The following is a 12608-nucleotide window of genomic DNA, read 5'->3' as shown; positions in this document are numbered from 1 at the left end:
GTCTTAAATGGAAAATATGTAATTTAAATGTTGTGCGAGCCCTTGGTATACGTACATCCATGTCATTATTTCTGGTTTTATTTCAGAAAGGCAACGGTTACATTTAAAGGTAAAAATGATGTAACAATGATTACGTCTTAAGAGAAATACATTTTACACCTCGATGGCGTATGCTGTAGACAAATGCGACCTCCGGAGGGCGCAACTCTTGTCTGGTCTGTGCTCAAAATTTAAAGGCACAGTTCGTAAAATTAATGAAAGTAATGAAATTGTGCACACAATACTTTTAATGTTCAACGGTTTTTGTCAACTTTCTGTCTTCTGCTGTTCCTCCACAAAATAAACCCGCACAGTCCTAAAAATCTCACTCCAAGCTGAACTCAAAAGTTGGCAGCCCTGAATATAACAATTTATTTTATATTTAATTTATATGAATGTTTAATTATATTATAGTGGTATTGTTTTAATAATTAAAACTACTCAACTGTTTTTTGTTCTTTGCAGAGGCCTACCGGAAGTTAAGTTAGAGCCACATAGCGTTTATGTTTCGGCTAAATCCGTCTATAACAGTGGTTCTCAAACTAGTGGTACTTGAAAAGACAAGTAGTGGTACTTGAAGAGACCCCTGGTGGTACGGGACACGACAGAAAATTAAAAACTCGCTTTCGAAAAAGACTTGTGAGTCTCTCACTCTATGAATGAAAGTCATTTACAAACCCCTGTTTACAGTGCACTACAGAAGTGTTTCGCATCCACCATTACTACTGGAAAAAACATGTTCTTTAGTTTGAAAACAGATAGTAAATAAAAAGTGTTCACAGCTCTCCTATTTCATAGTATGAGTTTATTCATATGATTTTCTATGGCGGTATGGTGGACAACTCATTTTCATTAAAGGTGGTCCTTGATCAGAAAGGTTTGAGAACCACTGGTCTATAACAATAAATTAATCATGAAACATTTTACAGTACTAGCTTCTGTCTCACCCTCCTCGGACAGCTGATGTTCTTTGGTCTCTTTCTCCATCTGACTGCACCAGCCCTCCATTCTCCCGGTCTCCGCCTGCAGCAGCTTCAGAAACCAATGACCATCCCGTCTGCATGCCGAAACGCCTGTAGTCCCCGACAACGGCTGGGTGGGGCCTCCGTTCCCCGTTCCGTTCCCGATTTCCAGCCACGGGTCGGGAGGAGGCAGTGACGAGGGGTCCAGGGCTGGATCTAAACTCTCAGAGAATGAAGAAGAACTGCTTTGCGTGGTTGAGCGATGGGTCAGGATCTGCCGGGATGGGCCGCTTGTCGTCACGACGACATCATCGTGGTTACCGTTGTCAAGGGAGAGTAGGGGTGGCGAGTCCACTGATTGGATGGCAGTGTTAACCATTACTTTCTTTTCAACGTGTTTTGAGTTGGATGGAAATGTTGTCACGGCGGTTAAAGAGAGGTCCTGTGTGTCTGAGTCCGTCTCTTGCCGCGAGGCCATGCTACTGGAGCGACTGAATCTAAAACAAACACACAAAGAGTTCAATAAGGCCGGGCATTCACCTTTGTGTCATCCCAACACGTTTTGTTTTCTTTTGCAGAACACAAAACAAGATATTTTAAAGAAAGTTGGTAATTAAACAACATTGGCCCCCATTGACTTCCAATGAATTGACTCAAAACCAATGAGACATTTCTTAAAATATCTTGTGTTACACAAAAGAAAGAGTCATATACATCTTTTGAATGACATGAGGGTGAATAAATGATGACAGAATTTATGCAGTCATGTTTATCAAAAAGGCCGTAAGCAACAGGATGTAAGCGAGACTCACGTCCAGCCGTCCTCCACTTGAACGCCGATGGACTGGAATCTGGCCAAAGGCGGCGTCTCCACTTTTGTCTGGATTTCCTGAATACAATCCACCTAGACACAATTAAGACTATTTGTACATTTGTCTGCAGATCTGTCATCCTCAAAACTGACAGAGCAAATAACTCCCCATCTATTATTCAGGCCCAACTATAATTTCTGTTCTCATCAATTATTTAAACAAACCTTCCTTTAGTGCAGTAAAAAGTCTATCATCATAATTGTTATAAAATATATTAGTTGAAAAACTAACAAAGTTTAATTACATTTTTTATTTTTATAATATTATTTTCTGCGAGCGAGCGAGCAACAAAACAAACAGGAGGAACATCTAAAGAGCAGTCAAACACACAAACATCAGAATAAGTCTGTATAACACAAATTCAGTTGGATAAACTCACTTGTATTCCGATGGAAGAAAGTTTTCGTCGTGGTACGGGGTCTGTCTGGGGCACGTCGGGACAGAGAGCGTCACCCTTCACCTGCTCATTATGGGTCTCACGGTGAGGGTTGTGAGAGATCACGACAGCCGCTGGGATCTGGGGTTCACGGGGCGCGGCGACAGGGAAGTGTGATCGAGACCCCTTGGCCAAACAGTTGGCCCTAGTGCTGTCGAGACTGTCAGAAGAATTGCTGCGTCCTGATTGGCTGTTGACCTCACTCCTTCGGTCTTGGTGGTCAGGGTAACATTCCTGGGCCGAATCGGTGCTGCTCTGAACGGTGACGGAGATAAATGGTTTGGAGGTGGTTCGGGTTGGCACGGGGGGCGGGGCCACCTTCTTACAGGTGGTCATACACGTGGACACTGCGGACAAAGATACACAAACATTCAAACTAATTTTAAAGTTGTTGTTGTCAAACCTCAAACCAGTTTTTATTCATTATGTATTCAACTTTTCTTTTTTAATTTTCCACTGGTGCTATTTCATAGTTTTGATTACTTTATTATTCTTAAATGTGAAGAACAATGAGTAAGGTGTGTCCACATTTTTGACAGGTAGTATAACTAAGCTTGTGTGGATAGGTGTGTCTTTTGTCCATGTTTATAGCGACACTGCTGTGAGTTTAACACAATCTGTGACCTTTTCTTTCCAACAATATTATTGTTTTCCATCCCTGAGTGTGGGAGAGAGAGCGAGAGAGAGACACTGAAAGAGAGTGAGAGATATACTTTACTTTAAATCAAGTGATGTCAACAGGCTTGTTTGTGTTTCGGTTTGGTAAAAAATAATACTTAAAAATTTTACATGATCTGTACTAACTATAGTACTTAACATGACCCAGTCAGCGGTCCCCGCAATTTAAAATGATAAACAAACCTAATACATAATGTTTATTTAAAAATGTAAAATGCAGAAAAGTTAGTGTGATGTGAAGTTTAGGTATAATGTGAGGGATGAGATATAGAATATACAGTTTTGTACAGTATAAAAGTCATTATGTCTATTGAAAGTCCCCACAATGTATTGGCCTTGTTTTGATATCCCGGTGGGGACCTTAGCCTGAATACACATCAACTCATGGGGACTCGTGTCACTCGGGTCCCCATGGGCAGAACTATATTTTCCGAAAATCTAAAAAAGCGTGTATGTGTCAGCATGAGTTTACAGTCACACCAGGACTGGGGTGGAGTTGCGAGTTGGCAAATGGAAATGATGGCAAACACAACAAGCCCACAGGAATCTTGTGTGTGTGTCTGATGTGCTGCTAAATCTGGATGCGTGTGCACATTTTATTCTCCCACGCAATAATACATTCAATTTAAAAATATGAAAATAATTAGAAACAATAAGATTTAGACCTCTACTAACACAAATGTTAATAATAAACCAATAAATAATATTACTTGTGATATGATAAGTGGCAGAAGACAAAAGACAGAAAAATATAAACACCATTACAGGAGCAAACTTACTTAAACCCCCGTTGTACACGTTCAATCAGCACAAAGATAAGAAAGAGATTTAGACAGACATGCAGCACAAAGGATGTGTTTGTTTAGTGTGTGTGCGTTTATGTTAAGCCTATAATGTTACGCAGTCACATCCATAACTTAAGAGTTCGAGTACTGCATGTACTTGACTGACTGCATGTTTCTAATGCAGATTACTCATCAATATTTGGCCAAACAAATCCCAAAAGCCGAAAATCGTTACAAAGTTGCCAGACAAACTTTCTGCTGACAGCTTTCTGGATAATTGACACTTACTGAAAATGCTGAAGTTGCTTTAGCACCTTTAAAACTTCACAGTGTGCTAACATGCATTAACTTGAACTGTGAGTGTTCACAAACGTGACATAAAAACATAAACTTCTTGCTGAAAGACACAACTACAACTGTGAACTTTGAGCTGTTAAACCAACCAAGTCAAATTTCGCTTTAACATCCAATGACCATAATACGGTTGCAACCACAATATCCAATGGATCAATGTGGATGAATGTCCAAGACTTGACCTTTTTATCAGCTGTATTTTTCAAATCCCACACAGGCGTGACTGACATTTTTCGAGTCAACACTGATGTGTGTGTACAGTATGACTAATGATGATATTATTGTTTAGGTGTGCCCATGGTTTACATAACCCTGCATGTAGCCGGAAAATGTCTATGTGAATATAAGCTTGAGTTCTCCAGCATTAGAGCCATTATAAAACATTAAAGACATTAAGGCGTCTTGTTCTATTTATACGCCGAGTTAGAAGCGGTGCTGTTATAATGGCTGAATCAGCAGCATAATCGCCTGCGGAAAGAGTCCCGACGCTTCTGCCCAAAACTTTCATCAGCCAAGAAATACTTGCGCAAGAAAACAACATGCCTGCATACGCCCGACATTAACAACTTTAACATGATTAATATATCTAAGAATATTGATCATTCACTGGATAACTCGAAATAGGTGAATGAAAATTCTGTCATCATTTATAACTCGCCCTCAAGTTGTTTCTTATCTGTACAAATTTCTGTGTTCTGATGTAGACAGCGAAAAGGAAGAATGCGGTTCTTGACCACCAGCATTGTAATTTTTCCTAAAATGGTATAGTCAACAGTGGCCGAGAACGGTTTGGTAAATAAATAATGACTGAATTTTATTTTAGGCAGAACTGTCCCTTAAAGTGAATTTAATACAAATAGTGAAAATCAAGATTAAGTTCTTGCAACAAATAGATCTTAAGTGGTAATGAATCAAACTTCACAACTTTGCCAGTGAAAAAATAAAACCCATCATACTTGTGACATTAAGTAATTGGCGAGGCCTACTTTTACAGTCTTTAAAAATATATTTCATTTTAATTACCAGTTAATTTGATATCATCATCACAATAATAAGCATTTAATTCATATACCATACATCAAACTTCTCTAGTCTTGTTATCAGACCATGAGTAAATTGACCCAGAAAGACAGGACAAAACTATGACATCATCAATCAAACACACACACACACACACATAAATCATCAGAACAGCTGCTATGACAACTATGTAACACAGTGACTCCAGCGCATGACTTCTGTCTTCCTGACAGGGACTGAAACAATGACTCAAACAGGCGAAACATTGCGATGACGTCTGGAGGCTGACGAATGGATCGTATGTGTGGGATAGTAAGAGTGACCTCATAGGCAGATGGCTCATGAAGAAATCATGGAGACCAGAGGAAGTTGGGAGCACATTTCATATATATATATATATGTCCATCTATTCTTTAAAACTAAAACATGGATGTGGAACTGAACGATTCTGTTTTTGAATGACAAGGACAAAACTATCAACTTCATAATGTCATGCGAAGCTTTTGTCTAATATGGTCGAAATATGAAAACAAAACTTCCGATGGTTAATGTAATGACGTCTGGTCTACAAAACAGATTTCAATTTAGCGCATGAGCATCAGCTGAACACTAAAGCTTTGCTTCTAAATGAGGATAATCCAGAACATTCTGGCTAATAATGAAAGGTAAAGCCACAATAAGTAGCTTTACCTTTTCTAAAAATGAGAGCAACAGACATAAAAACACACAAACAACAAACAAGGTCGTTGTTCTAGTTGATTATTCAAGCAGGAATATATATGATATGCAGCCTTGAATCTAGTGATGCTGAGACTTGACTGGAATCTGTATGGATTACATACTTCTGTAGATTTGCCTTCAGTGTTGCGAAAGCAAAATAAGTAACATTTCTGAGCATTTTCATTATTAAAATTTCATAAATTGGGTGTCATGATTGTTCACTGTTAGTGAGGAGTCTTGGCTACCACAATACAGCTAAACTTGTAGACACGCACACATTTTTGAGGTGTGTTGACAGCTCTGGTGATAATCTCACGTGTAAAGATCAGAGAGATGGAAAGTGTTGGAATGTGAGTGACAAATACATCAGCAGTCTGATCTGAGCTGGAATAAAACATCTGTTCTGTGCCAACACACACACACACACACACACACACACACACAAGCAAATATCCAGAATGCTTGAATATTAGTGCATGAGGGTCTGAGGACAGTTTCTGTCAACACATTCACACACATGGCTAAAATGAGCCTCAGGGTAAGATTAAGAGCAACATGCACAAACTACACACGAGTCAAACATAAACACACAAATCCTGTTAGCCTGTCACAGATTTCCTGTTCTAACCTTTAATAAACAAAATTAAGAACCAGTGAGCAATGACCTCGAGCTTGTCCTCAGAGAGGTTTCAAATAGAGCTAATGTCTTGTATTGCCAAATCTGTGTGACAAAAAATGTACAACAGCTGCCTTGGTCAGTTTTTGGAAAGATTAACATATTTTATTGCTCCCTGAGGTAAGAATACCAGCTCAATGCGAATAACACTCATTACTTTTCTTTTATTTTCTGTAAGATACTTTTTTTGACAGTGCAAAAAACGATTCTGTGAATTTTGTGGAATTTAGGGGGAAGGTATCTTGTATTTCATTATACATTAGAGCTTTCAAACGATTACTTTGTTGTGCTTAAATAATATAGGTCTGTGCACTATGCATATTATTTTATATATATATATATATATATTTTATTACATAATAAATTTGACAGTCCTATAAAAAATGTTTCAATAAATATACTAAAAGATAAACTAAAATATCAACACACATTTTACGAACAAGGAATACAATCATAAAAATGACGTTGTTTATTTATTAATTTTATTTCATGTACTTTGTACTATCCTGAGGAAGATTTTTTTTATATAGGCCTATTTATATATAGTCACAAATTACAATATACTCTAAAACTTTATTACAATGTTTTTTATGTTTGGATAATCGTATATAAATTATGTTTATGTTTACATAAAATTAATTTGTATATAAGTTTATGTAAATGTAAGAAAGCAAACTCATCAGTACAACATCAACTGCCAGAAGTGAAACTTCAACTAGGTGTGTCAAACGATTAAATGTGATTAAGAAATGTGAGTTAAACGGGTACAGCCCTCCATCCATCTCTCTGTCGTCTAGTCCTTTCAGGTACTTTCCTTATAGTGATACAGAGCAGATCACATAACCTCAGGACCAGACCGAGAAAACCAGTAAAAATATCATTTTGAGAGTTCAAACCTCCCTAAGGTTATAACAATCATAGTGAAAGTACATCTTTCCTAAAGCCACTACAGAAATCCAACCGTCTAACACATGAAATGTTTCAGAAATACAGTTGTTTACACCCAACGGTCAACATCAGCTTTATTTGCTTCTGGCCAACAGGCTTATGTGAGGTCTGCTGGTTTCAGCATGTGTTCACTAACACTAAAAGTTTTAATTATATGCAATTGCTTACGCACAGCCTTTATTTGTTTATTTCACTTTCTATGTGTGTGTCATTCAGCAAAAGGCAGGTTCAAAATCAGTGTTAACAGGGTCATATCGCTCCACCCAATTTTCCAACTTTCTTAAGCAAAACAATGTTGCCAGGTACAGCAGCTGTTATCACCAGATACATCAGATGCCGTAAAACATCACAGAGTGGAACCAGAGCAACAGCGACCACATAAACAAAGACGTTAGATTACCAACAGCGATGCCAGCAGTAGACTTTAGAAATGAATGGCAAAAACAACACCTAAACATTAACAATCCTTGAGGAGAAATTGAATCCGGGCGGTAATACATTTTTAATATAGTCTACTGAATGTTAAAAAATTTGATCGCGCAAAGAAGCTTTTCAATCTCAAACTATATTTTGGACAAAGTAAATTAATCTTAGCAAGTACCAATGAAATGAAATGTTTTCCAAGTAGGTGGCTCTCTAGATTTGGAATAAGAGCTCAAAATGACCACCTAAACTTTATCCATCAAAACCTCATCTGACATGTGGACAAATTCTAAATGGAGCATGCAGCAAATATTACATGAATACACCCGCAAAGAGGCTCGATGCTACGTATTCACAGTTTGATGGAGCAACTGTTCAATAATTGAGGAGATCCATAAAAGTGAGACCGCCTGTAAGTGCATGAAAAAGTTGCTCTTGGAAAGGAGATGGAAGGACAATGTAATGAGACCCATGGGAGATCCGCATCTACTCATTTCCAGGAACAGAACAACACGTATTTCATAACACAGACTCTTGTGTCAAAACATGTTAAGCACCCTGATGGCTGAAAAAAACAACAAAATCTGCACAATAAAACGTTTATCGGATGTTGGAGTTGGAAGACGGTAGGAGTTACTTTCAAAGATGTATGTCAATGAATACAACATTTCCAGAGCCGAAATAAATTTACAAAACATAAACAGACAAACATTCAGATCAAATGTGGCTGTACAGCAAGTTGAGGGATGCAGGAATAATTCTCCACTAAAGCCAACTGATAATAAGACAAACCCTTCCATCACCCAGTATCTATGATGGTGTCTTTATCGTCCTTTTCAGTAAATGTTATGAGAGCTGCTTTGACAACAACTTCAACAAACATTCACAATGACACACGAACCTGGCAATAACTTCAACAAACATTCACAGTGACACATGAACCTGGCAATGCACAGCATTTAAATGCAAAGAGACACCTGATGACATCTAAAACCTTTGTAACGATGATTTCACATGATGCCAAACGCTTCTTGTTTGACAAGGAAGTCTAATTCCACTGTTCTTCTCAAATGATCTGCTTTCTAAAGCTGAAACGTAACATTTTAAATATCATGAAAACTGTATTGGGAATACTGTGCTTCCTCTTCCATAAAATGTTACAATATTGCAGACAGTTCAATCAAACGCAAATGAACACTGAATTAAATGATGAGAAAACGAAAGATTGTTCTAGTAAACATAAACCACCATTCTAACCATTATTCTCAGTACATCTGGGTAAAATACAGTATCAAACATTTCAAAAAGTCTAAATAATGTCATGTTTTAAAATGAGCGATCATATAAATAGGATTATATCTGCATCAAGATCGATCTCTGAATGAAAGGAATAAAACCTCTGATCCGTACCTGCTCTCGCGTGTGAATGCGGCTCCCTTTCGCTGTGCGGGGGGATTTGTATTAACGCACCATCATCTTGTGTGCGTCCACGTCGCGGAAATAAAGAACTGCGTGGAAACGCCTTCGTGACATGCAGCAGACTATCGTTGACGGGAGCAACGCGTCGGACGCCGCCAGTGAACGAACGAGACGTCAGTCAAAGCTTTCCGTGAAGACGAGTGGATAACAGACCCACAAATCCCGCCTCTTAACGTTTGACGCAACCGTTTCATTGGGAATTAACCCCGCCTATTTCTGAGGGTAGTAGTGAATGAACTGGAGAAGGGCGGAGCTCTCTCTCTCTCTCTCTCTCTCTCTCTCTCTCTCTCTCTCTCTCTCTCCATTTAAAGTAGCTTTATTGGCATGATAAAATAAATGTTACATTGCCAAAGCACAGGAAAATTAAATATCAACATTCTGCACATATACAGATTAAGATATAAATATAATAAGTAAATATGTATCTATATAATACACAGTACATATCACTATAAACAGAAAAAAGAATTGATGAAAGTTCTCAGTGAGAGCGACAGGATCCTGTCATGTAGTGTCAGTTTGTGTGTGTTGTGTCAGTGTTTTGTTCTGTTGTGCTGGTTGTTCTTTTGTCATGGCAGGACTTCACACATCCTGCAGCCAGTTTAGAGTTTATTGAGTTATTCTCAAAATATGTCTTGTCGAAACTGGTTAAAGTCTTTGTGGAAGTTTGCAAACTTGGGGAAGGATGTTTCTCTGATGTGTGCATAGTTCGAACATGAGATTAAAAAGTGCAGCTTTGTTTCCACTTGGTTCTGTGTGCGGTGTGGACACAGTCGCTCTTCACTTGGTGTCCATGCCTGTCTGTGTCTGCAGTATATTCCAATTTACTTTGCTGAGCTGTTGCTTCGGTCCAGTCTTTTCTTTTGTGTTTTTATCGTTTGGTTTAGTCTGGCAGGGGTTTTGGGTTATTGAGTTAGTTCTGAGATCAGTTGGATGAAGGGGGTTCAGCTCATGATGGCTTAAGGCTTTGTGATGGTGTTTCTATGTAATGCTCTTTTTGTATTTTTATTATTAGAGGAAATAGTCCTAATTCTCTTCTGCAGGCGTGGGTTGGAGATTTCTTCTGTACCTGTAGAATGTTTTCTATTGGAGTCTCTATTGGATGTTTTTCCCATTTGGTGAACTCTTGGTTGGTGAGAGGGCCCGAACCTCACATATAGTGCGATTGGTTCTGTAATTGATTGGATTATTTTTAGCTAGATTCCAGTTGGGATGTCAATTTTGATATTCCTTTTGGTGATGTAAAAGGTTATTTGGGCCTTGTCTCTCAGGTCAGCCTTCTTTAAGTCTCCAGTGTTACTAATGTTTCTACCAAGATATTTGCAGATCTGGCTGTGTTCTTGTTTAGTTTGAAACTGTGATGTTGGTTTTGGCGACTGGGCCTTTTTTTAGAATATTATGATTTGAATCTTTCTAAGGTTAACTGTTAGGGCCCATGTCTAGATGTTGCTGTAGACCCTCTTTTGTGTGTGACAGCAGCACCAGATCATCTGCAAACAGAAGGCATTTCACTTCATTGTCTAGTAAGGTGAGACCTGGTGACTGTTCTAGAGCTCGAGCTAATTCATCTATGTATATGTTGTTTAATTGTGTAGGATTTAGACTACAGCCATGTCTCACTCCACGACCCTGGGAGAGAAAGTCTGTGTGCTTGTTTACGAATTTGTTATTCGTGTACATTGATTTGATGATGTCTTAGGTTTTTGCTCCGATGCCATATTGAATCAACTACAGATAAAGTCCCTCATGTCAGATTGAGTCAAAAGCTTTTTTGAAGTCAACAACGCGTGAGAAGAGCTTTCTTTTATTTTGGTTGGTTTCTTTGTCAATAAAAGTACGAAGATTTGGCATTTTCTCAGGATGTTTCTGTCATTTGGATAATGGAGAAGTCTGCTGAAATGTTGACTCTAGAGTGCATGATTTGACCGGTTTATCCATACGTCTCCGTTCTGAAAGGGTAATTCTTCATGATGAGATTTATTTAGTGCATTCCAATGTTCCCAGAAACGGTTTGTTTCTATAGATTGTTCTATTGCTCTTAATGCTCTTAGATTTTTTCTATCTCGTTTCTTTTTATTCCGTAGTGTGTCCTTATATGGTTTAAGTTTTTCATGGTAGAGTTGGCGCGTGTTTACATTGTCAGCATCTCTGTGTTTCTGATTTGATAGAATTCTTACTTCCTTTCTAAGGTTTTTACACTCATTGTCAGACCATTTCTCATTGACAGGCTTCTTGTTTGTGTATTTTAGGTTAGATAATGTTGCAGATATTGTAAATTTTTGGTTAATCCTGTCTACTGCTAAATTTACACCTTCGTTATTATCTAGGTTTTGAATTTTAGGATCACAAATGACTTCTGTATGTCTGTTTTAGGGTATGAAGGTGAGTTTGTTTTGATGCCTCTGTGTAAGATTTTAATCTATTAAGGTAGAGTGTAATTTTACTGTGGTCTGATAATGGGGTTGATGGGCTTACCGGGAACGTGCTGAGACAGTCTGGATTTAGATCGGTGATGAAATAGTCTACTGTGCTGTTACCCAGCTTTGAGCTATAAGTGTACCTACCGTACGAATTTCCTCGTAGTCAGCTATTGACCGTGTACAGACCCAGTGTACGACAAAGATGGAGAAGTTGTAATACATTGTTGTTTGATGTTTTATTATAGTTGGGTCTTTTGTGAAATGTGTCTGATACTTCATCTGTCCTGGCATTTAGGTCTCCATAGAACATTGCCCTGTGAATGGAAGTAGTTGATCTCCCCTTCTAGGATTGTGAAACTGTCTTCAATGAAGTAGGGTGACTCTGCTGGAGGGATGTAGGTTGCACACATGAAGATATTCTTATCTGTTGAGGTGATGGCCTTGTTTATTTCCATCCACGTAAAAAACTGGCCAGTTTTAATCATTTTTATTGAGAGGGCAAAATCTGACTAATGCCAGATCAGCATTCTCAGGTGCACTTGAGGTTTGAGTGCACAAGTGCTAGAGAGGTTTGCATTCAGTCGTTGAATTGTGTCTGGGTGGAAATCTCTCTCAAGTCTTTTGAGATGGGGATTTTTTCATTTGGGAAGGTGGTTATGGCTTTTTCGATGCTGTTCTGTGGCCACTCTTTCTTGTTGTGCTCTAAGGTCGTTTATACCTGTGTGGATTATAATGTGTCTTGGTGATCCTAGTTTGTCATCATTCAGAAGTCTAAGGACACTGGGAGTTTTTGGGC

At 38.4% G+C, this 12608-nt stretch overlaps 1 protein-coding gene across 1 annotated transcript in view; it reads right to left on the bottom strand.

Moving 5' to 3' along the window:
- The window catches only part of dlgap4b (discs, large homolog-associated protein 4b), a 29372-nt gene that overhangs the window by 5108 nt on the left and 11656 nt on the right, over nt 1-12608 (bottom strand). Inside the window, exons 8-10 of the mRNA XM_079459662.1 lie at nt 2253-2656; nt 1814-1905; nt 987-1498 (exon numbers count right to left, since the gene is read on the bottom strand). Of these exons, the coding sequence (XP_079315788.1) occupies nt 987-1498; nt 1814-1905; nt 2253-2656 (1008 nt within the window). The remainder of the gene's footprint in view (nt 1-986; nt 1499-1813; nt 1906-2252; nt 2657-12608) is intronic.

Source organism: Barbatula barbatula, assembly GCF_947034865.1.
Source record: "Barbatula barbatula genome assembly, chromosome: 7".
Lineage (NCBI taxonomy): Eukaryota > Metazoa > Chordata > Actinopteri > Cypriniformes > Nemacheilidae > Barbatula > Barbatula barbatula.
This window is presented reverse-complemented; position numbering and strand designations above follow the sequence as displayed.